This window comes from Hippocampus guttulatus, chromosome 3 (genome assembly GCF_054856545.1).
Source record: "Hippocampus guttulatus isolate MCC_2025c chromosome 3, RoL_Hgut_1.0, whole genome shotgun sequence".
Classification (NCBI taxonomy): Eukaryota; Metazoa; Chordata; class Actinopteri; order Syngnathiformes; family Syngnathidae; genus Hippocampus; species Hippocampus guttulatus.
In genome coordinates this window covers 27,815,382-27,843,079 of record NC_141263.1, presented here as the reverse complement: position 1 = coordinate 27,843,079, position 27,698 = coordinate 27,815,382, and the positions used below count along the sequence as shown (strand labels likewise).

Genomic DNA, 27,698 nt, shown 5'->3' with positions numbered 1-27,698 from the left:
AAGGGGAAAAAAAGGCCAGGAAGTAAAAAAGAATGGAAGAAAGGCAATAAGGATGGTATGCGGGGAAGGAAATCAACATAGAAGAAAGGGAAAATGATGGGATGAAAGGAATGAAATAACGATGAAAGGGGGAAGGGAATGTAAGATGAAGGAATTGAAAGGAAGAATAGAAGGAACGAAAAAAGGGAAGCAAAAGTAAGATGAGTCTCAACATGATCAGCACACACACACACACACACACACACACACAAACAGTGGTCATAAAACACGAATTCGAGATCTTCAACCTTATCTAACAGCCTAGCCCTGACTTCAAACCATTATTTTTGAAGTGACTGAATTAGAATGATGACTTTGAAACCCTACTTTAAAATATTAAAGTCGCACTTAGCATCAATATGTATGTAAATAGATGAGGCATTTTTTAAAAATGTTTTGTTTCATTTTCAACGTGAAGCCCATCCCGCGGCAAATAATTTTACACTCAAATATAAGACAAGTGAGTCTCTCACAAAGGTCGCAGATCAAGCACAAGAAGAGACAAATGAGCTGGAAGATCAATCTGCATTTATCCGATTTTGTTTTAATGTTTTTGATCCAGTTGTAACATGAACATGCAGATAGACTGAACAGGAAAAAGAGGGAAAAAATATTCTCACATTGACCTCCTCTGGTCGATGCTGTTGGGAGTTTTGAAAACGTCTCTACTTTTCGGCGCAGGCCTTTGTTCTATTTATTTTGACCCGCTCCCACCTTCATGAATATAGACAATGATGAACATTTTCAGGGAATGCAGCAATTATTCAGGATTGTTCTCCTATTTGCAGCATTAACAGGAGCATAAATTGAGGGACTGCCATGTCATCCGTTTCCTTACGGTCCTTCACTGACTGCTGGTGTTCTCACCCGCACACTTGTGTCTGTCACACTGAAACTTGTGAGTAAATCTTCTCGCACACACACTGCAGCCAAAAACTTTCTCCCCGGTGTGCGTCTTCATGTGTGATGCCAGCGCCGAACTAACCCGAAATTTTTTGCTGCAGATTGAGCAAGTGTACGGTCTCTCGCCCGTGTGCGTTCTTGTGTGGATGATCAAGCTTCCTTTTTGAGTGAATCTTTTTCCACAAACTGAGCAGGCGAACGGTTTTTCCCCGGTGTGCGTTCGCATGTGGATCATCATGACCGAGTGCACCCTAAAACTCGTGTTGCAGACCGAGCAGGTGAAAGGCTTTTCCCCAGTGTGTGTCCTCGTGTGCGATATCAAGTGGCCTTTGTGAGCAAATTTTTTGTCACAAAACGGGCAGGTGAACGGTTTCTCCCCAGTGTGTGTCCTCATGTGCGTGGCTAGTGCGGAATTGTCGCGGAAACTTTTGGTGCAGAGGGAGCATGTATATGGTCTTTCTCCCGTGTGCGTTCTCGTGTGAGCCACCAAACTTGCCCTCTGAGAGAACCTTTTGTCACAAAGTGAGCAGGCAAAAGGTTTTTCTCCTGTGTGACATCTTCGGTGTCTTTTCAGCGTGGAGTTGTCACTAAAAGTTTTGTTGCAATCTGTGCATTTCAGGTGTCCACTGTTGGTCTGACACCTGGCATCACCTTTCGACTCCTCGCCATCAGCACAGTGCGACGATGTGTCGTCGCTGTCTGACCGTGGAGATAAGTTACTGCCTTTCTTTTCGCTACCAATGTGGTGACACTGCAAAGAGTGCGGCTTGTCTTTATCTTCGCTCTTCATGTGGACGACGGTCAATGGGAACTTTGCGATGGCGGCCTCCTCCTCTTCCTCTTTAATGCAAGTGGGCTCTCTGTCCTCCGGCTCTTCCCGGGAACTCCGCGCCTGCTGGTCAGGAAGAACATCATCTTCACTTTTTGTAGCTCCCCCTTCACCAACGTCCTCCATTGTTTGTGTACCTGCAAAAAAATAAGAAAAATATAGATATAAAAACCTCAATTTCAAATATTAATCGTGTTGGTCAAATATTAATGCGAAATATACATCAACCACTTCTAATAGGCGACAGAGGACACAGCAGCTATGCTGACTTCATGCCTCGTACGCGGGGTGTTCTCCTCGAGTTTAGTTTGCCGAAGAGCTTTGCTATGTATGGCTTGCTCGCTATATTGCTTTAGCCGTGCCGAGAACTCTCACATGCTCCTCCATTTTCACCTCTCCTCACCACTGCTTACTTAGCCCGCCCAAACATAATGACAGCCAATCAATGTCCGCTTCAGGCTGTAACTGACAGTTGTTTCCCCACTCTCAACAACTCGAACATGGGAAGCCAAAACATAAAAAAGGGACATTAGAAAAAGGCAACCCACCTACAGAAACAATAAAGTTAGAGATGAAAATTTAGATTAACGCGATTTAAAAAAAACCAACGTGCTAAAGATGACTGTAATTAATTAATCGCAATTAACGCAATAATTTGATACCAATGATATCTATATCGCTATATTCAACACGCATATCACATGCGTTTCCAATATTGTCAACATTGGCCAGCTGTCGTTTCATTTTTTTGGGACAGCAAAGGTCAAAGACCCCCATCATATACAAATAGTCGAATCCATCGGTGCTAAAGGCACAAGTCTAATCGAGTGGAATCGATTAGACTTAAAGACCTGCCTCCCTATGGTGGGTCGCTTTCACATTTATCAGTGGGCGTTTTTCGGTGCTGGGAACAAATTTGAATTCAGACTGCATTTCATCCATTCATTTTCTATACCAGGGGTGTCCTGGAGGGTCGCTGTCCTGCCTGTTTTCCAGCTCTCCCCAGGAGCAACACACCTAATTCACATCATCAGGATTGTTCCAATGCTGCTCCAGAGCTGGTTGATGAGCTGACCATTTGAATCAGGTGTGTTACAGCTGGAAAACAGGCAGGACAGCGGCCCTCCAGGACCGACTTTGGACACCCCTGTTCTATATAGTTTAGCCCTCATTAGGATTGTGGGAATTGAGCCTCTCAGAGCAGTTTTTTTGTGAGGATAAGTGGTTTGGATAATGGATGGATTATTCTATGGGGCGGCATACACCTCGGGACTGATCGACAGCCAATCGCGGGGCACATTTAGACAAATGAGGGTTCGTGTTCACATTCGCACTCATGCACAATTTCGAGTCGAGTCGTGCGCCTCGAATTGCATCTCATAAGGAAAATTAACCATTTGACTTTGACAATTCACTTATTGATGACGTGTTTAATTGTCTTGAAACGTCATAGTTGACTTTCAACATTTCGAAAGCTACAGATCAAATAAGAGAAACAAACTTGGTGTGTTTGATCCAAACTGAGGCTTGAAAACGGCGTCCAGTAGTTGACGTTGTCGCTCGTTCTCCGCTTTAGTACGACAAAGTTCCTGCTCGTACTCCGCTATCGTTCTTTGGAACACCTCAAATACTTCGTCAACAGCCGCGCTCAGTCGCCGATTCAGCAACGCTCTCAGCATTTGCACTTTGCACATTTTCACTCGACAATCCCAACACTCCAGCTCGGCTTTCGCGATGCGTCTCTTTGTTCGCCCCTTGGAAGCGAAGCTAACTTGAGGGGCACTCAAGTGAGTTTATCCAGGTAGTAGATAACAATCATAATAAACGAGTTTTTATAGTGTCAAGCGAAAACAAATACATTCGTGATAGAAAAGAAACTACGCTGCAACCAACGTGCTAACTGGGACAACCACTTCGTCCGGCTTGATTATGTTCATGCTCGTCGTTTTTTTTTCTTCTTTTGTCTCTTTTAGCGGCTTCTTCTTCTATTGCCCAAGGGTGCATGGGCGCCACCCATTGATTTGCAATCGTTACTGCTTTGCCTAACATGCAAGGCGGCTGTTCATCGACATGAAAAAGAAAACGAAGCAAAATGCAATTTAAAATAAATACACGAAAAGAGTTTAGATTTTAAAATTATTTTTCTAGTGTGACTACGAACACTTTCCACTCGCAGTGATGGAGCAAACTAAGAAAGCTGGTTACCCTCCGGAGTGGACTGAGACGAGTTAACCACAACATTTAAGAAGTATGCTTCCTCGCTTCCAAATAGACAAAAGTAAGAAGAAACAACCAACGCAAATACGTATTTAGCGGTTATGTTGTGACGATATTGTGAGATCAAGTCTTCGTGAATCATTGCGCATGCGTACTCGACAACTTAACCGCAGGCCGCTGGAGTCAAAACACATTCGAACGATGCACCATCTAAAGTAGATAAAGATGCCAACAACATAACTATTTAAGTAACCATTAAAATCCACGCTACCATTCATAACATATGCATTTTCTCGCTGTACATAATATACGCAAATCCAGTGGATGTTTGAGCTGTCTTCATTGAAACGCAACGTCTACGTCACGGGACTGTCGTTCCTCTTTAAACTGGATTACTCGAAAGGCGGAAGTTAACGCGGGATCTCTGAGAACTTTAGTGTGGTTGTAAATTATCCTGGTTGACGCTTTTATTGCTTGTTCGGTGCACCCATGTGTGATGATACAGAGCAAACTCCACGTCCCTAATTAATCCGCTTAAATTCGCCTCGGTGCACTTTCGGTCTTCCTCTGGTTAACCTGGCTTGTTAGCAGCAAAGAAAGAGACGCCCAGGTTAGCGATACGTCGTTGAACATCCAGTGCGAGTGTCGAAGTATTGTGATTGTGTGACAAGAATGATGACAGAGTACGAGGAGGGACTTTCTCCAACCAAAGAGAACGAGCGGCAACGTCAACAGCTACTGGACGCTGTTTTCATGCATCGCCAACTACACAGAACAGGTTTGTTTGCGTTCGCTCTCTCTCACGCGCGTTCAGAAGCTTTTTGCGTTATTATTAACGCCTCGGGGTCGCTATGCCAGCAAGAAATGGGATGCCGAATGAACTGTGGTGAAGCATTTACTGCCTTAGCACGAACCCGCAATGGTAGCTCAAGCCACCAAAACAAGTGGGTTTATCACTCGCTCACAATAAAATTAAAGGGTCCCGAGTCTCCAAATGAAAAGTCTTTGACTATTCAACAACTATCCTAACATATTGCTGCCTTGAGTTTGATGGGTTGTAGCATTCTATTTTGTCATCCATTGCTTGAAACCCATATTTTCTGTCAAACAGTTGGACTTCGAAGCCTACGTTTTTTTTACGTTGAAATAAACTCCTGAAAATGCAACATGCTGTTTATTCTATTTTTTTGTGGAGCCTATCTCCAGCGATTTGCTAAGTATTCAGCTTTTTGCATTTTTATGCACCTTCCAAAACACCCGAAGATTCTTACTGCGAGTTGGTGCCAAAGCCTTGTCTAAAAGGAAAGTAGAATATTTTGACTGAGAAACCAGCCTTTGATGTCAGGGAGGAGATAAACTTGATTGCTTTGTTAGGGAGAGTTTTCGCTGCATGTGAATGTACGTGTGCATTTTTTTCCAAATCAAATTATCTGCCAGAGATTTATTTTTAATGGTACTGTATGATGAGTTGGAAATGATATGGAAGGTTTTGACTCCTGTTCTATTGAGCCGTAATGTCAATTGAGAGAGAAAAAATGTGAGATTCTCTTTCGGAATGGCTCTTTATAAAAAAAAAAAAAAAAAACTTCACGATTTGACTGAGCAAAGCTTGACCTCTACTTGTGTTCCGGCGCAGACGTCAGTGAGGGAGATCGTCAGGAGTGGCGCCCCACGGTGGAGCAGCAGGAGCCTCAGCCCTTGCACATAAAGGAGGAAGAGGAGGCGGCCGATATCACAAAGTTTCCATTGACTGTCGTCATTGTGAAGAATGAAGACGATGCCGACAAAGGTCGGGGTGAGGAGAAAACAGGCACGGAGCCTCAGACTTGCAACTTAAGTCACGTGACATCGGAAGGTATCAAAGATTGCTGTGAAGGGTTCCAAACAGAAATCTTGGCTCCATGACCAGACGGTGACGACACAACACCCCACTCTCCTGAGACCGATGATGGAGGCGATGTCACGTGTCACGTGGGCAAAACACACTGGAAATGCTCTCAGTGTGGCAAAACCTTTGGAAACAAATATATTTTGAAAGGGCACATGATGATCCACAACGGAGAGAAACCGTTCAGCTGCACGTTCTGCAGTAAAAGATTTTCGATAAAAGGACACATGATAACGCACACACGAATACACACGGGAGAAAAACCTTACGCCTGCTCAGTCTGCAGCAAAAGTTTTTCTCATCAATCGGCATTTGTTCGACACAGAAGAACGCACACGAGTGAGAAGCCTTTTACTTGCTCAACATGCGGTAAAAGTTTCACTCTTGGGGGGAGCTTGAAAACGCACAAAAGAACTCACACTGGAGAAAAACCATATTGCTGCTCCGTCTGCAACGAAGGCTTCTGTGATCGCTCGGCATTTGTTCGCCACACAAGGACACACACGGGTGAGAAGCCTTTTACCTGCTCAGTGTGTGGCATCCGATTGACTCAAAAGACACATTTGATGACGCACATGAGAACACACACTGGTGAGAAAGTGTTCGCTTGCAGTCTGTGTGATCAAAGGTTCTCTTACAAGTATCAAGTTGACAAACACAAGTGTGCTGGTGAGGAACAGCAATAAATGAAAGGCGTGGAACTTGAAATAAACGTGAACAACATGCTCCTATGGCTATCGGAGTGGGAGTCCTGCTAACATTTCAAATGAAGAAAAAAACCCATCCTGTCATATATTTGGAAAACATACTGGAATGGAGTAGCAGCAGGAATTGTAGCAGGGCCCGACTTATAGAAAATCAAGACGATCACATGGAGTGCAACTTTTGTGTTGTATGTTCTTTCAGTAAATTTGGTAAGATACTTTTTATTGATTTGCTTTTAAATGTCTAACTTTTTTGCTTGTGTTTTTGCCCACTGTTAACTCATTCACTCCCAATGACGTTTTTAAACGTCTTTTCAGACTTCGTCTAGAATTGGTTGGTACTGAATGAGTTAAGGAAGAAGAGAAACGGGACCAACCGCTCCATCTTCTGGTCGTGATGGACAAAGTCGACATGTCACAAAGCAGACTTTGAGCCGTCATGTTGGGCTGAGGGAAAACAAAGCTTTGTGAAGGTTGCCAGTGAGCTGTACATTTTTTATGACGGTGAATTTCAATGCAGAAACAATCATTTTAAAGCTGACACATTTGCAGTGTAATTATAAGACGAACAACTGAAAGATTTCCCAGTCAAGTCATTTTCGCAAAAGGTGGCTGTCCTTGATTTGCTGGGCCACGTTATTCAAAGACGCGGGTGGCCAGCCCAATTCCTTTGAACTATTTGGACATGAACGAAGTGTGGGGTACCAATGATACTGCCAGTATATACTTCCCGACTCTGATCAGGTCTGGTCCTTTGCTAAGCAATGCAATCTACACAAAAGATAATATCAGTGATACCTTTCGGTGTGCTCACAGAAAAAGTGGTAATCCGTGTCGCCTTTCCCCCCAACATCGACATGACAGCTGCTGAGGCCAGATCGAGCCGTTCCACTTCAATTCCCATCAGGTCAGTGCTGATTGCCTTCTCACTTGGGGCATGCTTCATGATGCATCCACTGATAGACCTGAAGCAAGCGGCATTGGCTTCTGTGTTTGCAAAGAGATGCAACACTAAACTTTCCTCTTGCTTTCTGACTGCTACTACTCTTAACTTGGCAGCCCAGTTTGACTTGGGGGGGGGGGGGGGGGGAAACATCTTTTGGCCTCTCTTTCGCTGGTCTCTTGCAACATTTGTGATCTCCGGAGTGTCATTTGTGTATTTTGCCCACCGTGTGCCAATTTATCTGTGGAGACTGCGCTTTGCCGTCAACATCAATGTGGAATTCATGTATTTCAGTTGGGGCAGAATCACAAATTGGACATCGGCGGGTTTGGTCTGAACAACTTTCACAAGGTTTCATACACTTTTCATACAACGCTGCTTGAGGAACTTGTTTTCCCCCTGTTGTATGCATTTCAATGCGGCGCTTGGGCCAAGTTTATGATACAAACCAAGAGAGATGCTCTCCGCTTACTTCAAATGGTAAATGAGCTGCTCCAGCCTGGTATCCCGCACCTATGTTATCCAAACGTCTGAAAGGGGAGATATTTGCACCCTTTGGCTCAATGCTCGAGCCTCGTTTCTAGAATTACGAGTGAGAATTTTTATCGCGGGCTGCGAGTTTCACTTCAACACTTAAGCCAATGTTTTCTTTCACATGTCTTCTGGCAGGACAGCGATGTTACCGGTGACAGCCTGCCAGGCCCTTTCCCGGCAAAACCGCCCCCTTGACGGGACTTGGAGACAGTGGAGCCGCAACCTCGTTTTGCAACTGCAGTGTCCAGAAATGACAAAATGAGAAGGCCCATCGGAGGAGGATTCCATGATTTGAAATTGAGAAGAGTCTGACATGAAGACATTTTGGTGGCTTTGTCGAGACCTCTGCTGGCCGTGTATAATCATAATATGCTGCAATTCTTTATACAGTGCAGTTCCATTCATGACTATGCCAAATTCTTAAAACGTTTACTTGTCACTTATAATTACCCCCTCCCACACCCCAAAATATGGAAAGCAATAGTCCCCTCACATTTTTAGCCACCATTTTAATGCTGACATTTTGAAGGACTGACATAGACAACAACAACAAACGCTTCCTTCCCATACGGTCGTATGCCGTAGCCCAACAAGTATTACGAAAGGGCTGCAAAGTGTGATGTTGTTCCTCAACGTCCATGATGAATAAAGGTCTTCGCACCGTTTTTTGCATATGGCTGGGCTTCGCTTTGCATCGGTGACCTTTTTCCTTGCTGCGATTCTGTGGTGTCGCTAACCGCCCGTATTCATTTTTTGGAGGTTGGGCAATTGCGTTAGTCAAGGCTAGCGACACCACGCTAACCCTGATTCGTGGCCCTTTATCTGGTCGTGTGTGCGAGTTTTTTTATGTTTTGGTGACAAGTCATTGGGTCTGAAACTGAAAATGCGTCTTCTTGAGCAGCCCAAAATTTTCAGGGACTATTGAAATTTGCCTAAAGGGAGATGCGGAGCCCAGGCCGAGGTCCATGCCGGCGAGCTCGTACAAAAAAAAAAAAAAAAAAATACATCCTGTACTGGCATTGCATGAATCAAATATCGGATTGAGACAGGTTTTATGATTATAATTAGAGTGCAAACAGACTTTAGATGTAAATTGGAGCAATGTTTCTAAAGTTTGATAACCACAGGAAGGATGAGAAGCATATTGCTAGATAACTACTATGGAGACTGTAATCAAACATATTCCGTTGAAATGGAAGTAAAAGCTATTTGTTGCAGAGGCTTTTATGATTAGATTAAAACAACAAAACAATGGTTGGAGATGCGTGAAATGCTAATCTATAAGGTCTAAAACTAGGAGGAAGTCACTGTCACCATGTCTTTGTAAACATGCTATTAAAATCATTTTTTCCAACATGAAACAGAATTCACAAACATTTACATGGGCTGACCCACACAAAGCTCACGTGTTTGCAAACGGGTTCCGCGGCACACCGGGTGATCCCCATCCGGCTAAAGGTTCACTCGTCCTATTCGTCTGCTTTTTCCTCGCCTTGATAATGTCGATACTCGGGCTTGAGCTCCCAAGTGTTCTTATGTGTCCCTTTCACATTGTAGATGCCGATGTCACGCAGGATTTCCTTCAGATAAATCTGTGAACAAGAGTTGTTTTGGGAAAATACTCTCAACACTCTCTGCAATCTGCAGATAAAACAAATACTAGAGCAGGACGATGAAAATACTCGAATTTAGGAGAGGTGAATCTGGAAACAAAACTGAAGTGACGCCGGAGAGTGAATTTGGGGATTTGTTCCTAAACGCATTTTACATTCGGGCTCCATGATACTGTTCACCTGTTGGGATGGCGATGTGTGTGTTAAGGTTGCATTGGACTGCTCAACTTCAAATAAAAGCACAACTTTGCATATGAACCTCATCGCATGTCTTTGCGATATGCATCTGGCACGGGCCATTATCGCGCTAATAATTTCCGATATATTGTGCATCCCTATGACATCGTTTGAATACAGTGGCTGAAAACGTGTCGAGACTAAGACTACGTGTCAAGTACTCCAGAGGGAAGATACAGCGTTCAAGTGTTGTTTGCCCTTTCAGTGTTTCCATCCGTTTGTTCCCGTGGGTAAAATGTGAATCAATGAAGCTCCAAGATACGCTAATGTTTGAAAGCTCTGCGACGGCAAGAGGTCTCACCACCGGCTGTTTGGTAATGTCCACCAGGTCTTTGATGTTGTAGTACTGGTGCTTCTCAAACGCGGAAAATAACATGTCCAACACCTGCTGCTTGTCCGCTCTCGCTCTCTTGCCCTCCTCCTTCTTTTTCCTCTCATACTCCATCTGACAGACACAAGGCAGAGAAATGCAAGAATGCCTGCCCAAATAGTAACATGAGTGGTTAAGACACGATGGAAATACCCACACGAACAAAAGGTACGCCAGCCACATTTAAAGTCATCTCAATCAACATTGCCGCCTTTATAAAGGCTTTTGAGAAAATGGCCTTGCGTTGTCCGTGATGGGCGGGCGGGCGGGCGCGCGCGCGCGTGTGGAATGAGGTGATCGGAAAGCAGACAAATGTGGGTCCTTACGTTGTATGCATGGTTAGCCACAGGTTTGTAGTTGTTGGTGACTGCTTTCGCCAACTGCTGCGACAGCCGGATCGGCTTGGTGGACTCTTCAATTTGTAACCTGTTTCAAGATAGGCACGAACAACTGTTTGCTGCGGTATTTAAAGTACGCTGTCAAGCATCTTTCTTATATTTGGCATTTTATAATATACATTTGAAGTTTGCGTTTCACTCAAGAGACAACCCACTCACCTCTTAAGCTTCATGTAGTTTTCACTTACAGCTGGCCTGCAATCTGCTCTCTGCACCACAACTCCCTCCAAAGCAATTTTATCTGGAGGAGAGAGAAAAAAAAACGTGGATCACAACTTTGTATTATATTTTTACCTCATTGACTTCACGAGATCGCAAAAGATCATCACATGATGGTTTATATGTATGTACATTTATTGCTTTTGTTGAGTACTTGATGAACAGTAGAGGGATTGGTCGACACAAGCTAACAATGTCAGTAACAGTCTTTCAGTCAGCTAAAATCCCATGGTACACCCCCGCCCCCCCCTCAACCTTTATTTTATGACACGCACTGTCAATTGAAAAAACTTCTACCAGCGTCCCGTTACACAACATGACTTGATTTTGTATTTTATGTGTGTACTTTGTTTTCACACAAACATTTGATTGGTAAAATGCAATGGCACTTTCAGGGCTCACAAAGTGACAGATCCAGACCAAAATCTCGCCTTTCGGGCACCCATTACTCCACGCGAGGTACCTTTTTATTTGGGCTTCACCTAGAAATGTTTGACTCAAGAAGCCGCCGTGCGGCTTCGGGCCTTACGTGGACATGTATGTCGAGTTTGGGTGTGTGCGTCCTCCAGGACGTATCGTGTAGCATTTTTATGATGAAAAGAAAATATCACTCGTTTGATTGTGTGCGATTCACCTAAAACGGTGAACTCACCTGGACCAGCCCCTGCCCCCGAAACTGAGCTGCCACCATCAGATCTCTCTTCTGACTGGCCTACAGGGGGGAGGGAGGGATGGTAAAATAAAAATATATATATGTGTGTGTATGGGGGATGGAAAATAGAGGGAGGAGGGGATCCAACAATCAGAGCCACTCCCGGGGTTTCGTTGCACACGCTTTGTCACGGGGAAACGAATACAAGTGAACTCTGTTGAGCACTCCGGTGCGCACACACCAGCAAAGCAAGCATGCTCTCGCAAGCGGCGAGCGTAGAAATCCCGACCCACCACCACAAAACAAAAACAACCACAACAGACAGTGCCGCCCAAATACACAAAATCCACACACAAAATGCTCGCTGGCCACAACGTTACCACACAACAAAATACATCGCGATGTCTGTAGCGCTTTCACAACAGCTGCAGCTGTAACAAAGTCAGCATTAAAAAAAAATTTTGCAGTGGCGGAGCTGTCTGGCATCCTATCATATACTATGATCTTTTTTTTTTTTCACGCTCTGAACTCAAAAGACCAATGACTTTGGACATACACAAAAGGCAGATTTCTCCCAAATATTGTTCACAAATCTGTCAAAATCCACGGGAGAACACTTGTCCTTTGAGATGATTCGCTCACCTTAAAGGTGCGTCGTGACAACATGACGACGACACGCGAAGAAAACACCTCTCCAAGTGCCAGATGCCGTCAAATGTGAGCATTTGCCCACTCAAGTCGGGACACGGTGCAGTCCGGTTAGAGAACCCGAGGCTGGTTGCAAATCTACGATTCCATCTCATCAGCATCTCCATACACAACGCCGCAAGTGGATGGATTATTATTAGCAGCAAAGGATATGTGCTCACCCATCCGGATGAAGACAGATTTGTGAATTTCTTTTGAGAAATAGACACTTTATATCGACGCAGTCTTGAAACTTTGATGGGAAAAATGGGAGCAAACACACAAGTGGCGCCACCGTCGGCTCTTTCAAAAATGCTCACTTGTGCAGATGCAGTGTTCCCCCGTGAATAGGAACGGTTTAGTCGCAGAACCCTGCCGCAAATACAGAAAACCAAATGAGTAATTGAAGCCCGTCCCCAGATGGTTGTCAAGGGCCTATCGATGCCACAAATAGGCTGCAAAGCACAACAACTACGGTAGTTCCTTGGCACCAAGATGGCGGCAAAGCTCTACATGAAACTTCTTAACTTGTTTGATTATAGTGCCTTGGGACCGAGATGCCTCAAAATGGTGCAAGCGACCTCTCGGGGGTTTCTCCCCCGAGAGGTCATAGAAGAGCGGCAATCGTTGCAGGCAAGTCCGCATGAAAAGGCAGCAAACCCGTACGGGTCCCTCCACCAAAGTGACGATGGGAAAACTTACCTTTGTTCTGTAGGCCAAAGCAGTATTATTTCTCAGCATTTGAGAGGGTACAACAAGCAGCATTCCAAAACGTAAGCTCCAAAACAAAAAGGAAACAAGCTCACCCGACGACGCCTCTGTGAACACAGCCAATGTCTGACCTCCCACTGTCTGCATTGTCAACGGGTGTTCCCGAGGAGCAGACACTGTCTTGTCTTCGATACCCTCAATCGCTGTCAACTCTTCATTTAATGTAAAAGACACCTGGAAGTGACACGACTGTTAAAATAGGACACAGGGAGGGGACAGTCTGAAACGCTTCATGTAAAAATAAATAAATTCTCTCTTCACCTGCACATCGCTACTTAAGACCACCCCAACCTCTGACAATATCAAAAAAGAGAATTGACCCAGTGTTTTGGATTGAGCATAGGTAGAGATGTGCACATAAACTTTGGGTGTGATTGGTCATACTTTTCTATCATTAAGCCTTGTTAAGATTTATAGTGAACGTCTCTGGGGAGGAATAAGATTAAAGCCTCTAAAATTCAAAATACTTTGGCGATTGCTTTGATATTTTCAGAGGTGGAAGTGGGCATCGGTGGAGATGCGCATCAGAATTTGGGTGACGATTGGTCTTAGTTTGCTGACATTAAGACAGGATTATCTTTTTTATATGTACATTAAGCATGTTAGACTGGACCCACAGGGAGTGATGACTAAGATTACCGACAGGTCAATATCTACTTGGATTAACTACCCGCTAAAACAGGAGCAGGTTGTTGTCACCGATAAACAGTATCATGATTCTTACCTCTGGTTTCCCTTGGTTCCCTTTCCTTGAAAGAAGAAACCACTTCATGTTGGTTAAAAGAAAAAGACTGAGCAGTTTCATCAGCAGAAAACGAAGTCTTATTTCCTCATTATGTCATGATTATCAAAACACCAACTACTATATGTAATTGAAAAATACAATATCTCGACAAGCTTTATTCTCCCTTCCGCTCTGGTTTCACATACTTTGAGATTCTGAGTTTCCCAACTTCGCCTCTTCCTGTGGCTTTCGCCCATTGATGAGAGAGGTACTTGGGCACCTGCGGTCAGAGTCACAAGTTATTTGTTTACTGAATGTATTTAAATACGAGCCGCCACGTCCCACAATAAACCTCTTAAGTTAAGAGAATATTAGAAAATAATAATAAACATAGAACTCTAAGTCCAGGATCTAAAATAATTTCAGCAAACACGTTCAAAGTGCAAATCGTGACGTTCTGCGGAAATACCGGTTCCTCAAAGGAACAGAATTCTAACCGGCAACCACGACTCCTCCCGTAGACGTTGATAGTTTATTTTTCGTTCTTGTGATGCGCTTCAGAGACTTCGATTGAAGTTGATTTAGAAATGCTACTGAATTCGAGTTAGTGTCGACTCGACTCAGTTAGCCACAGTGGCAGCTACGGTTAGCTCGGATTTCTAACAGCTGACCGTTGATATTTGGAGTATCTCGATACATGTGCATACCTTTACAAGCCAGACCCCGGTGTTTAGTTTCGCACCGGTTAAATCAACGTCTCCTGCTTTCTCTGACATGGTAATTTGGTTTTATTTTTGATTTCTAAAGCTAGCTATTTGCTCAAAGTAGCATGCGCAGGCGTATTGTAATATAGTGCCCGAGAAGGTCCAAAAATGATTTGTGATTCCGTATTAAAAATATTTAGCGACTTTCATGATTGACGTTGACACTTGCACTGCAACATGAAAGGTGGCAGTGAATTAGTTACTCTTTTGACACAAAAGGTCTTAAAATATATCCTTTTCACTGACCTAATTTAGGGGAGAACATTTTTAAGGTGTGAAAAAAGTTCGTCAGGCAAAATATAAATAAACACTGAAAACAATCCGAAAATAATCGTTACTACAGTCAGGCTGAACACTTTACCTTAAAAAAAAAAAAAGAACAAACAGATTGTAAAATGACAAATCTCACCTCTGACAAACACAACATAGGCAAGACAAGAAATTATTTTTCTTACAATTTAATTTTTGGATGTCTGTTCCTGATTTGTTTTTGTGGTTGATATACTTTGACTACTGTATGTTTTTCATCACTTTCACTATGGTTGGCCTCTTTCTATGTATGTTATTTGACTATGCAGACTGAACTCAATGACCCCTTTTCTCAAAAATACTTTCTATGAAACTTGGCAGTTTGTAAATACTTTGGTACAACTGCAAAGAGTGGCAAACCCCAATAAAGTTTTTAGAACATTATATTGAAGTCCAGTCATAACATCACTAGCATTGTTAGAAATCCAATTACTGTGAATCTTTACATTAAAAAAAAAATTTAAAAAACATGAAGGTTGTTTCCCATTTCTTAATGACAGTAGAACAATTTTAACCCCTGAAAGAAATTTACTTTTTTTTTTGCATTTTAAGTCATATCAGAGTTGAAATAAGTTTTATTTACAGTCATAACATTTTATATTAACTACAATAATCCCCTGGAAAACTAGGCCAGCTCCACCTGCTCTCGGTTCTTCCAAATAATTGTCCAATTGTAGGCATTATTCAGGAGACAACATTTCACTGTAAACAATGTCCTTACAAGAACATCCTATCGTTGCTGTGGGAGAAGCGCGTGTTCAGTTCCTGAGATTTCTTCAGCAGACGCTGCTTCTGCGCCTCATCAAAGCGGTTGACCTGCAGGTCAGTTTCCCGATCAAATGCTCTCCTCTCCACTGGATTGTCTCTCACCTGCGTTGCTTTCTCCTTTATGTTCTTTGTATGCAAACTCATCAGAGATTCTGAGCGCGTAGTTTTCTTTAATCAAGAAGAGAATGTGACAGCATTAGCAGGAATCCGAACACAGCACTTGTCAAGGAAAGGATGATACAGTCAAAAGAACGCCGATTGTCGCCCCAACTTACATTATATTTGGAGACCTTGTCTGCCATCTCCAAATCCTTTCGAGAGATTTGTGGGGCAGAATCTTTCTCAGTCTCGCCCCTTTTCTTTCTCTCGAGACGTTCCTATTGTTCAAGACGAAACTCAATGACGGTTTGATTATGAATTAAAAAAATACTGCAAATAGATATGTGATACTTGTAAGGCAGGAATGGCAATCGTTGGCTTTTCCTACCCTGGCCTTGCGCTCAGCGTCCGCGGGTGTATCGGTCCAAATGGAGCGGTCACCCTTCTCCGGACCAGACCTCTTCTTGAAAGTGCGAGGCCCCATGCCAACGTGTTGTAGTTCTGGTGGAAGCTCAGTCATCCAAGTCTCTCGGCTTGGCGCCTCAGGAACATCCTAGAGATGCAAAATTTTGTACTGGCACCAATGTAGGGAGTAAAGCTCCACCGTGCCCTCTGTACTTTAAAACATGGACAAGTCAGAAGAAAAACTTGGACTCACAACTTTAGTCAGCTTGTCTTTCATTATTCGTGCCCTACGTTCAATGTCCAGAGCCACTGTATTTTGAACTGGACCATCGGATGGCATGGGTCCAATAATAATCTCATCCTCCCCCTCACTGCTGAAGGAGTCGGCCTTGTAACCTGGTGGCAAGGCAGGTCCTGGGAAGCCCTCTTCATCACCATCATCGTCGTCATCATGGTCATATACTGCACGGCGGAACCCAGGAGGCAAGGCTGGTCCCAGCACAGGTGGCCTGAAATAAAGACCGAGGTGTACAACTCAAGCCCAAAAACAAATACTCTAACTTTATATAGTCATTTCCTTGTTCAACTATCGTGGCTAATTACTATACTCTGTTGCGCTATGTGCTTTTAAGGCATAGGTGTCAAACTCAAGTCCTGGAGGGCCGCTGCCCTGCATGTTTTCCAAGTCTCCCTGTTGCAACACACCTGATTCAAATGAACAGGTTCAATGTCAGGCTTCTGCAGAGCTTGCTGATGATCTGATCATTTGAATCAGCTGTGTTGCAACAGGGAGACTTGGAAAACATGCAGGGCAGCGGCCCTCCAGGACCTGAGTTTGACACCGATGCTCTAATGCATAGGTGATTCAAATGATTGAATTCAACACAGCTAATTCAAATGATCAGATCATCAGCAACCTCTGCGCAAGCCTGACATTGAACTTGTTCATTTGAATCAGGTGTGTTGCATGTTTTCCAAGTCTCCCTGTTGCAACACAGCTGATTCAAATGATCAGATCATTAGCAAGCTCTGCAGAAGCCTGACATTGAACCTGTTCATTTGAATCAGGTGTGTTGCAACAGGGAGACTTGGAAAACATGCAGGGCAGCGGCCCTCCAGGACCTGAGTTTGACACCTATGTTTTAAGGCATTCATTCGGTTACCTCTCTGGTGAACTCTGCTTCTTGCCAAAGCCTGGTGGTAATGCGGGTCCAAAGAAGCCGTCATCTTCTTCATCCTTTCTCTTCTCAAATCTGTTCAAACGACAGATACGACGACTATGTTTTTGTTCACGTTCCATTTTTGTATGCCGCGTTTTCGTCCGATCGACATACTCTGTATGTTTTTCTTCAGACGTCTTGACTCTTTTGACGGCCACTTCTTCACTTTCATCCGACGAGCTGGATGGTTCTCCTCGTTTATAACCGGGAGGCAAAGCGGGACCGGCATCTAACACGCGGAATCGCAAAACCTCGATGAAACTAATAATGTTAGTCATTTAGCATTTCTGTATTTCAAAATTGAATTTGTACTCACAGTCACGCTCATCATCAGAATCGTCAGCGTTTTTAAAGTTTGGGGGCAAAGCAGGCCCTATTGAATTTTGGGACGCCATATGGGCACCGGTTAGCACAAACCACACTTGTTTCGTGTTCGAAGATGGTTTCAATGCTAAGGTTCAGTCCGAACACTAAATAACTCATTAGGCTGCATGTAAAATACTAGACAGCGTTCAGGACCCAGGTCGACATTTTGAGCAAAACTACGGATGCTCTCTCTTAGTTCCGCGCTCCACAGGAAATTACCGACAAAAATAAAAGTATGGTAAATCCTCGTCCTTGTGATCGTTACGGTTGCAGTTCAGTATGTGCTGTATATTGAATATATTCACCATCTTGGTACTGCATCTGCTGCGATTAAATGTGTATTTTGGTCTTTGTTTTAAATTTACGAGTTTTACATTTTGAAACTCGCAACCGAAAACGGCGTTACTTCCTCTTTCCGCCATGGTGGTGCCAAGTGCAGTGTCTACTCCAACTACAGTCCTGCACTTCAGGCGTTTTCGTCTCCATTGCTGGATCGAAATTAATTGATATGTGCTGTGTGGCGTTATTGCTCTAAGGTGGCAGTTGGGCAACAATGTGGTTCTGGCAGAACCACATGTTGAGCAACGCAGAACCGTTCTGCGTTGCTATCATCATTGCAAAGGGCATGGCGCATAGGGAGAAACTACGATTAGATTAAGCCTATGCTGTTTGAGGACTTGCGGATATAGCCGCCATCTTTAACCGGGACTCCCAGGCCAACATTCGCTTGATAACTCGTACTGTATTAAATTTGAATGGGGGGAGATTTGTCTCAAATTTATTCACACAAATACATTTCCACGTGTGTAATCAGACCCACAAATATAATCGGTGAATTGCATATGTGATTTTCATATTCAGTTTTTGGAATGTTGTGTTGGAGTTTATTGGGACTTAATCATTTGTAAATACTGTAATAAAAACACTTTCAATATATTCATACACAGGCACACACGCACTCACACAACTTCCAACCGTTCACAGTGTGGAACGGTCCGTTCCTCCTCCGGTCGCTAGGAGGCAGTGTTGCTATTATCATTGGACGGGGACGAGTCAACTCACGTTTTTGTTTAAAAACTGGAGATTGAAAAAGGGAAAGCAAGCCTTTACTTTATTCGAGCTTCGATTATGTATTTATTGAACACAACCCGGGAAACGAAATCCGACAGTAAGTCCTTTCTCTTGAGCCTCCTTTGCCTTGACACGCAAGACGTTCTTCTTCTGCTCCTCTTCTCTTCTTCTGTGCCGCTGCTGCACCAGCAGCAGGATAGAGCAGACGCAGGCTAAACCAGTTGTCATGAACTGATGAAGGCTTCTCGTATGTGAGGAGAAACGTCTTCCAAGACAAACAAAACAATTGAGTTAATGTGACGTTACATTATTAATGAGCCCGTTTTAATTTTTGATAAAGGAGGGTGGATATGTATGCTGTATCCTTCTTTGTCTGTTTGTTAGCCGATCACAAATTTGGGGGAAATTGAGGGGCTTGAGGCCGCATCAGAAAGTCAGCATTTCCTAACCATTATTATAGCACCTTTCATTAAGATTTGCGTCAAACATCATTGGGTCAGGGTGAGATGAAAAGGTCGGGCCAGCCTAGGAAAAGTGAGCACTGATTTGAATACATTTGACTCCATGTTTCTTCACCGACGTCATCGGACAACGGGGAGTATTGCTGACATAAGTCACGAGCGTCATATTACTATTTTCCAAAGACTTACTTAGACTATAGAATGGGTTCCTTTGATCCATTTGTGCTTCTATTTATTGCAGTTATATTGCTGCCATGAGTAATTCATGCCTTCATCACGTCTCATCTCGTTTCCTGTAATGCACTTTAATTTGGCCAATCTTCCATAAAGCGTCTCCAGTTGGTCCAGAATGCTGCTGCTCGCCTCTTGACTGGTACTCGTAAGAGGGAGCATATAACTTTTTTCCTCTGGCATCCCTTCACTTGCTCCCTCTACATTTTAGAGTTCTTTTTAAGATTCTAACATTTGCTTTCAAATCTTTAAATGGCCTCGTGCCACCTTACCTCCCTCCCCGGTGCCTCAGGTCGGCGGACCAGACACTATTAGAGGTACAGAGTACTAAGCGGAGGCTCAAAGGGGATCAAGCCTTTTCGGTTGCGGGTCCCGCTCTTTGGAATGAACGTTGGGCAAGGCCCCTTGCTGCCCATCTTGAAAACCAGTCTTCAAATTCATTTTTATTCTTTGGCTTTTGACTCAGCCTGAGACTTGATTTTTTGTTGGAATGTTTTTGTGCTTTCTGCTGTCTTTGACATTCATTTATTGTTTTATGTCGTATGACTTATTTTTGCTCCGTGTACAGCACTTTTTATTCAGCGGTGGTTGTTTTCAAGTGCTCGAGAAATACAGTTGAGTTGAGTTGAGAGTTGAGTAATAAAGGTGGGTTCAAGGTTGCATTGAGGCACCTTTCCTTAAACTAGGATTTCTCTGGTATTGACTTTCATCTGTTTCATTCATGTCTTATAAGGTTTGTCAGATTTCCAGTTCAGTTGTACAGGCGACAAAAGTCAAGCTTTATTTTTCCTTGACATATGGAAATGCTTGGGATGAGATTTGAGGGGGTGTCTGTGTTTAAAAGTCGAGACAATTTTCTTCAATAGAACTCAAGAATGGCATCTATGGTCTCTTGCTTTGTGCACCCTGCCAGAGAAGTGAGCGTGGGAAAGTGTCCACCTTTGCCCATTCACTTTTTGCCAGACCAAGGGGTTCTGCACTCCGTGAATCCTGTTTTTGCTAACATTTGAGGCCACTTGGTTTGCAACGAGTTGATGAGGTACCTTTGTATTCGCACGTCTGCACAGAGGGCGGATGATATGTAAATGAAGTTACTATGAGGGTTCATTACAGTGATGAGCTACTTCAAGAGACCACAGGCTCTGAAGCGAGGGTGCTTTCTCGTTTAATGGCGTTGTAAAAGTAGTATGACTGTATACACAACCGATTCCTTCAGCGATCTTGCAACACATGCAACATACGGCTAAAGCGCTATTCACGTGCGTAAACAAGTGGTGGTTTAAAAACGTGCTCATATAGCTTCATCTTGGCTTTGTACGCCTTTGTATATTCGCGGCAGTGTGTGCTTGAGGGGTGCGGGTGCACGCATGGCGATTGATCGCTGTGACGTAACAAGTTTTTTTTCTTTTCCCGGGCACGTTGGAATCAACCCCTCCTTTTCCCACAGAAAGGATGAACCCAGCAGTCTTTTTAGGGGGGTGGAAGAAAACGCCCACATCCGTATTCAGAGGTCTCCCGAAGCAAACGTCCAATCCTCTTCTTCCATTGAAGTTGTACAAGGCACCGTTTAAAAGCGCTTCACAACACAAGCCCAGCAACTTCACATGACTGGAACCCCACAGGGCGAGCACGTGCTACATGTAAACGCCGCCGAGGTTGCTTTTAAGCACGGGACACAGTCACCAAAAAAAATGGCCGTGCTCAATCATTTGACGGCCGCTTGCTGGAAATATTTGCAGGGCGATCATCTGAATAAGCACCTGGTGGTCACACTGCGGGCTTTGCACAAGTCGGCGCCCAGCGAGGCTTTCGGGGTCCCCGCGTCTACAGGCGAGGACGGCGGGTCCCCGGGTCTCATCACAGCGGCGCAGCTCGCCGATAAAAAGACTCGAGTTAAAAGTTTGAAGGAGATGCCGGGACCCAGCACGACGTCCAACCTCGTCGAGTTCTTCTGGAGGGACGGTTTTAGTAGAATTCATCAAATTCAGGTAAATGCGCCTCAAAACATTGGTAAACTGGCTCAGGGTGTTCGGGAAAAGCGCATCACGCGAATCGTCCATTGTTATATTTCCAAACCGTTGTGGGTAAAAAAAAAAAAAAAAAAAGAAGTAAATTAAGATTGGTTTTATTTTATTCCACTCTGCCAGCCGGGATTTTTGTTTTTGCCTCTGATCCGGACACATCTCGTACTGTATTGTATAAATGCATATACTACACTATTCGCGTTTTAACGCTAAGCATGCCTAAAACATTAACTTTTGTTGTTATGATTCACGTAACTGATTTATAATCACGCCATTAATTGAGGCACGACTGTAGGATTGGGGCGGGGGGGGGGTCATTCAGAAATATATGATAAAGTATGAAATAAAATGATGGAGGGGCTTAGCTGTGGCTACACTGCACCCCCTAACCCTGGTGTAGCGTCGTCCCAGCATCTATCCATCATTGCTCTTTTCTTCTGAAGTGGCTAATTGCAGCCTTTCCATAGACACAATGGGAAACTAATATGTACACACGTTACAATTTTCTTGCATTTGAACGGGGTTACAATGGCATTAAAAACAAGGTTCACTCGTGAGAAGCACACCTAAATTTGCGCATGAATTCTGTGGAGCGTTGTTATACATTGGTGAACATCATATTCTTCTTAAAAGTAAGGAACGAAGTTATGGGAAAAAAACTTTTTTTATGGAAAAAAAACATTGAAAATAAAGATGACCAAACAAGAATATGTTGTCAGCATCTGTTAACGGTTGCCAATGTGTCATAGATGGAGCACAGCAAGAAATATGGGAAAATTTTCAAATCCCGTTTTGGGCCTCAACTGGTGGTCTCCATCGCCGGTCGTGATCTGGTGGCGGAAGTGCTGAGGGCTGAAGGTGTGGCCCCTCAGAGAGCCAACATGGAGTCCTGGAAAGAATACAGAGACATGAGGGGACGTTCAACGGGCCTCATCTCAGCGTGAGTAGAGTTGTTCTCTCAATAAAGTGGCACAGATAATCCATAATGTACCGGACGCATTACTGTGTTCAGCAGAAAAATCAGGAGCAACTGTATCTGAGCAATTTGTCATCACTCCCTAATTTTCTATGACTATTTTCTACAGGGAGGGAGCTCATTGGCTGAAAATGCGAAGCGTCCTTCGGCAGCTCATCATGCGCCCCCGGGATGTGGCAGTCTTCTCCGATGATATTAACAAGGTGGTAGACGACCTGATCAAGAGAGTTTGTACTGTACGTAGCCATGGGGTGGATGGAGCGAGTGCGGTCAACGTGAATGACCTCTTCTTCAAATATGCCATGGAAGGTTAGTAAAAGAGGATGCCGTTTTGTGATGGACAAGAATTGCTATATGCAGCAATATGCAGTTTGAAATGTTTGGCGTTTCCTTTTTGTGTTTTTTTTTGTTGTTGTCTTGACAGGTATAGCAGCCATTTTGTACGAGTGCCGTTTAGGCTGTCTGGAAAACGAGATTCCCCAGGACACTCAAAACTACATCAATGCACTGAACCTCATGTTCAGTTCCTTCAAGACCACCATGTATGCCGGCGCCATCCCCAAGTGGCTGCGGCCCATCATTCCAAAACCTTGGGAGGAGTTCTGCTTCTCTTGGGATGGCCTCTTCAAATTCAGTAAGTCATCGTTTAGCGTTGGAGGCACAGGCATGCGCAGTACACATTCCCGTCTACACACGCAATCATATACATATATATGTAGTATGTGCGTCTGATTTGAGAGTATTATGAAAAAGCTTACCCTTTAGCATGTAAAACCTTTCTCGAGGATGCATATTGCCAAAAATGGTGATTGTGAAAGGAAAGTGAAATAAATACCTTACTGAATAAGATTGTGGGAGTATGGCTTCTTTTTGTTGCATAACCTGCTTCTCTCTTCCGTTTCTTTTCTTTCTTTCACCACCCTCCCTCTACTTCCCTTCTCTTGTTGCCTCCCCCCCCTTCCACTCCCAACCACCCTCACCCTCCTCTATTCATCCCACCTTCTCTGTGTGTCTCCGCTCCCAGGCGTTATTCACATTGATAAGAGGCTCAGTCAGATTAAGGCCCAGCTTGAGCGGGGAGAGGAGGTGAAGGGCGGACTGCTAACACACATGCTCGTCACCAAGGAGATGAGCATGGAGGAAATCTACGCCAATGCAACAGAGATGTTACTCGCAGGGGTCGACACGGTGTGTGAAAAGGCGCTCCTCGCAGTCGAGGAATGTAGTGGGGCACTGGATGTGTGCTTTTGCAGCAGATGAAGGAATCACACGTGTGTGTGTGTGCGTGTGTGTTTGTTTGTGTGTAACTGTGTGACTGTGAGTGTTAGGTTTCAAGGGTGGCGCCACATCCTTGCTTGCGTAGCTGTGCCAGCGTCAGGTCAGAGTAGTGAATGGTGGCAGTGGTGGTGGTGGGGTGGGGTGGTTTCCACAGAACCCCCTCTGACAATCTTGTTCTCAGCCTTATTTTCTTTCTTGTGGTTGGGCTGTGTCTGTTAGATGTACATGGGAGGGGGGCGGCTTTTGTCTCTTTTTTTTGTTCCCCTTCGGACATCTGTGTTTGGACTTGATGTGTTTCCACACAAGGCCCCAATTAGAAAGTACTTGCAGTAACACAAGTCATCATCATTTAGCGAGTTATTGTTATTACATTTTTTTTTAACCATTATTTTGGTTGAACGAATAATTAATCAGTCATCAGATCTGAGTCCCTTATACGTTTTTTTCAAAAGGGTTTTCTAATGATACAACTACATTTGTCACAAAGGGTAATTTGGGGAAAAGATTCTGAGCGATGTCCCAAACAAATTTCAGTCATCTCTTTGCAACAGTGTCATCCATGTCTGGAGCAAGAATAGGAATGTGAACATCTGCACAGCGACTGCTTAATTTGTTTGGGGTACTGTTGGATTTTTTCGAATTATGGGCCCGGGGTGTTTTGTCCTCATCTGGGGGGCGAGGGGGAGGACGGACGGCAGGATAAAAGTGTGTGTGGTTTTTTTTGAACTTGTAGCAACGGCCATGTGCTGGTAGGGGGTGGATTTAGCTGTGCTGTGCCTTTACTCAGCAAACACAGGAGCTGTCAAGACACGTTAGCCGCAGCTAGAGTTATGGCACAGACCGGGCAGAGGTGAGCTGGGTTAGTGGGAATGGAGTGAGCCAAATTCTCTTTGAATCTACGAGCCATATAATGGGGGAGTGAAGATGATCCCGGGTGTAAAATGGAGGCTAGAAAATCCGAGATTGTGGGGGATGGAGTGAAAGGAAGGCCCTTTTATGATGAGCTTGGATGAGCCTTTGTCATATGATTCCCCTTGGCCTTTGTCGCAGGTGTTGCCAGCGTCTCTGCCAGCTGGCCATGATGAGCTGCAAGGGTGCGAAATGGAGGCGAGGGGGGGGGTGCTCAGGAGGTGTGGGGGACATATCGGAAGGGCCATACTGTAGGCCGGTGGCTGGTAGGTTCCCAAATGAAAAGAATGGGCTGGATAAAGGTTTGTTTGTTCATTGTCAGACAGTGATCCCACAGTGATCTCCAGGCTCTATTCATAGTGACTAATCCGCAAGCGTCATGAAATACTTGGGTGGGAAAGTCACAAGAAGGCTGAATGGAAAGAGCGAGTGTGATTTGAGTTGATAACTCGGACAAACTGGACAGTACCAGAAGATGACGCATAGATGAGAGTAAACTGGCTTCTTTCTGAGAAAATGTACCAGTGTGCGCAACGACGTCCTGTAAATGATATCGGCTGGTCGTGTCAGAGGAAACATTTTGTCTGAGGGTGAGGGTATTTCAGTGTTTAGTCTGAATGGTGAGTATTTTTATTCCAGTCGTGGAACAAAAAGTGTGGCTGGATTTAGCACGTCTAATTAAGGTACAGTATATGCTGAATAATGGCAAGCGGGCTAAAGGACGGCAGTGCAGCTGGTGTCTGCTCAGCACGTGGAAAAAAAAGACCCCCGCCAGAACCCCACACTCACAAAGCCCCCACTCTTTCTGAACACTTACGCAACGTGACGAAAACTCTTATATCAGCTTGCACTTCAGTCACCGCTTACAAAACCTGTCTCAGTAATTTAATGGACTTTACTAAAGCAGTCCACACGTTCAAAACGATTCCCAAAATGTAATGAGCTCTTGCTGTCTGTTTTGTTTGTCCGTTTTTTGTTTTGTTTTGGGTTTTTTTCAGACATCCTTCACTCTATCGTGGGCCAGCTACCTATTAGCACGTCACCCTCAAATCCAAGAGCAAATTTACATGGAGGTGGTGAGGACTTTGGGACCACGAGCTGTTGCCGCAGCCGAAGACATACCACGCTTGCCTCTAATCAAAGGCCTGGTCAAAGAGACTCTCAGGTGCACGTTGCAAGCTACCAATTCAATTTTGTCGTGGCATTTAGACACGTTATGAAATGTGTGTGTTAGTATTGTGATCTTTGTGTCCTATCGTAAAAGCTATAGTGGAGCTGATTAACAGTCTTTGTGTGCTCCTCCCTGGGAGCAGGCTTTTTCCAGTTCTCCCAGGCAATGGACGGATTACCCAGGATGACTTGGTGGTGGGCGGATACTACATTCCCAAAGGGGTACGACTCATGTGGACATTATACATGTGTGTCTTGTATGGTCAGCATGTGCTCGAGAAAAATAGAGTCTCTCTCTCTTTTTTTTTTTTTTTTTTCATGCACCGCAGCCAGTTGTAATGTGATCCTGCATTACTCACGCATCTTTGTCGTACCAATGCAGTGCAGTTGTTCTCAATAGCTTTCTTTCTCCCCGCTTTGCAAGACTCAGTTAGCTCTGTGCCACTACTCCACTTCCTTGGACGAGGAGAACTTTGCTGATGCTTTAGACTTCAGACCAGATCGCTGGATCAGGAAAGATGCCTCAGATCGCGTGGACAACTTTGGCTCCATTCCCTTTGGCTATGGTATCAGGAGCTGCATTGGCAGAAGAATAGCCGAGTTAGAAATGCATCTAGTTCTGACCAGGGTAAGAAATAAACCCACTGATGCCAACACAAACATTTCACATGTTCCAACAATTGTGCTGCACACTGTACGTCTGCAGTACAATATTTGCAGGAATGCACGCTACTCACTCTTGTCTTGTTGTACAGCTCATCCAAAGGTTTCACATTGGCGCGTCGCCTCTCACTGCTGAAGTGAAGGCCAAAACTCATGGTCTTCTCTGCCCTGCGACCCCCATCCACCTGCAGTTCATTGACAGACAAAATTAGGCCAAAATTTCTCTCTGCAACTCTACTGTATGTTTTTCACATGTTTTTTTTTCTTCTCAATTCTCACAAGACTGATCTCTGCACATCGTCCAGTGTTTGTACCGAGGTTTTACTCGGGCAACAAATGAAGGACACACATCTTACTGGACCAATACAATCGAGTCAAATACTGTAGCTAGTAGTCTGTTTTTCCTTTTGAGATCAAACCACTGCATTTTGTTGTGAGAGCTGTGACTCCAGTCATTTATCCGGTTCTCTGCTATAAAAATAATAAGTGCAACAAGAACTGTACTCAAAAATCACGCAGTGCCTTTGAAAATTGATGCAGGGGTTGATTGATATCATTTGCAGCACGTTTTCACATGTCCGTTCTCCCCCTGGGTTTGACGATGAATGTTGATGGTAAACAGTGAATGTATCGAGGATCCGTTTTTTTTTCATAAGCAATGACCATAATTATGTTGTTTTACTGACTGTTATTTGTGTTCTGAACTACTTTTCTTTTTTAAAACCAACAATAGATGGGAGTTATTTGTAAAAGAGTGCAGACTGTGACATGAATAAAATGTAGGAGCTTTGTGTTTTTTGTATGCACTGTGTCAGGACAAAACTGTTTCTTTTGTTTTCTTTTTATGGATGCATAGTTTTATCTATTTGGAGGTAAGGCATGTAACAAGGGAAGGGATTAAGATTTCCCCCGAATTTCAATGGAGGAAAATAGAACCATTTTATGTATCTGTAATTATCTGTTCAATTGTATTTTTTGTTTTTTACTGCTCTTACTGCTTACTGTAGCCTCAGTAAAACTGGAAACCATAAATATAATCAAATTATGATTTGAAAAATGATTTGTACTGATCTTCTATATCTTTAACAGAAATATGTATTTGTATTTATCTGCCTTATCGTATTTTTTACTGCTCTTACTGTAGTTTCAGTAAAACTGGAAACCATAAATATAATGGAATCATGCATGGTTTGTGCTCTTATTTTTTTTTTCTGTCAGACGTATTTGGATGATTCATAATAGCCACGAGAAAACTC

The 27,698-nt window shown here is 43.9% G+C and overlaps 4 protein-coding genes, 1 non-coding gene and 1 pseudogene across 9 annotated transcripts; 3 read left to right on the top strand and 3 right to left on the bottom strand.

The window, feature by feature from the left end:
- Window positions 1–563: 563 nt before the first annotated feature.
- Window positions 564–3,733, bottom strand: LOC147208061 (uncharacterized). Its single transcript, XM_086107893.1, has 2 exons — window positions 3,273–3,733; window positions 564–1,908 (listed from the first exon to the last, which is right to left on the bottom strand). The coding sequence occupies exons 1-2, from the start codon at window positions 3,463–3,465 to the stop codon at window positions 884–886; spliced, it is 1,218 nt and encodes a 405-aa protein (XP_085964019.1). The 5' UTR covers window positions 3,466–3,733; the 3' UTR covers window positions 564–883.
- Window positions 3,734–4,291: 558 nt separating this feature from the next.
- Window positions 4,292–8,729, top strand: LOC147208059 (uncharacterized; annotated as a pseudogene). The gene is made up of 4 exons (XR_015100550.1): window positions 4,292–4,766; window positions 5,625–6,790; window positions 6,899–7,487; window positions 8,193–8,729. The product of XR_015100550.1 is annotated as an uncharacterized LOC147208059 (transcript).
- Window positions 7,528–7,665, top strand: LOC147208060 (small nucleolar RNA SNORA31). The gene has a single exon (XR_015100585.1). It is a non-coding gene; the product is annotated as a small nucleolar RNA SNORA31 (small nucleolar RNA).
- Window positions 8,547–14,602, bottom strand: gtf2f2a (general transcription factor IIF, polypeptide 2a). 2 transcript variants are annotated; one of them, XM_086107924.1, is made up of 9 exons: window positions 14,436–14,601; window positions 13,935–14,008; window positions 13,729–13,753; window positions 13,040–13,178; window positions 11,547–11,606; window positions 10,835–10,916; window positions 10,604–10,703; window positions 10,209–10,352; window positions 8,547–9,649 (listed from the first exon to the last, which is right to left on the bottom strand). In XM_086107924.1, exons 1-9 carry the CDS (start codon window positions 14,502–14,504, stop codon window positions 9,527–9,529), a joined length of 816 nt encoding a protein of 271 aa, XP_085964050.1. In that variant the 5' UTR covers window positions 14,505–14,601; the 3' UTR covers window positions 8,547–9,526. The 2 variants fall into 2 exon arrangements, with proteins under 2 accessions (XP_085964050.1, XP_085964051.1); XM_086107925.1 differs by lacking the exon at window positions 11,547–11,606 and having other exon boundaries at window positions 14,436–14,602.
- A 756-nt stretch (window positions 14,603–15,358) lies between these two features.
- On the bottom strand, window positions 15,359–17,912 carry gpalpp1 (GPALPP motifs containing 1). Of its 2 annotated transcripts, XM_086107902.1 has the most exons (7): window positions 17,610–17,893; window positions 17,408–17,522; window positions 17,237–17,326; window positions 16,327–16,582; window positions 16,057–16,221; window positions 15,845–15,946; window positions 15,359–15,737 (listed from the first exon to the last, which is right to left on the bottom strand). In XM_086107902.1, exons 1-7 carry the CDS (start codon window positions 17,686–17,688, stop codon window positions 15,519–15,521), a joined length of 1,026 nt encoding a protein of 341 aa, XP_085964028.1. In that variant the 5' UTR covers window positions 17,689–17,893; the 3' UTR covers window positions 15,359–15,518. The 2 variants fall into 2 exon arrangements, with proteins under 2 accessions (XP_085964028.1, XP_085964027.1); XM_086107901.1 differs by having other exon boundaries at window positions 17,237–17,522; window positions 17,610–17,912.
- Window positions 17,913–20,928: 3,016 nt separating this feature from the next.
- Window positions 20,929–27,626, top strand: cyp27c1 (cytochrome P450, family 27, subfamily C, polypeptide 1). 2 transcript variants are annotated; one of them, XM_086107867.1, is made up of 10 exons: window positions 20,929–21,062; window positions 21,162–21,410; window positions 22,196–22,386; window positions 22,532–22,731; window positions 22,847–23,056; window positions 23,447–23,610; window positions 25,608–25,774; window positions 25,923–26,001; window positions 26,204–26,407; window positions 26,535–27,626. In XM_086107867.1, the coding sequence occupies exons 1-10, from the start codon at window positions 21,027–21,029 to the stop codon at window positions 26,652–26,654; spliced, it is 1,620 nt and encodes a 539-aa protein (XP_085963993.1). In that variant the 5' UTR covers window positions 20,929–21,026; the 3' UTR covers window positions 26,655–27,626. The 2 variants fall into 2 exon arrangements, with proteins under 2 accessions (XP_085963993.1, XP_085963992.1); XM_086107866.1 differs by having other exon boundaries at window positions 21,027–21,410.
- Window positions 27,627–27,698: the final 72 nt, after the last annotated feature.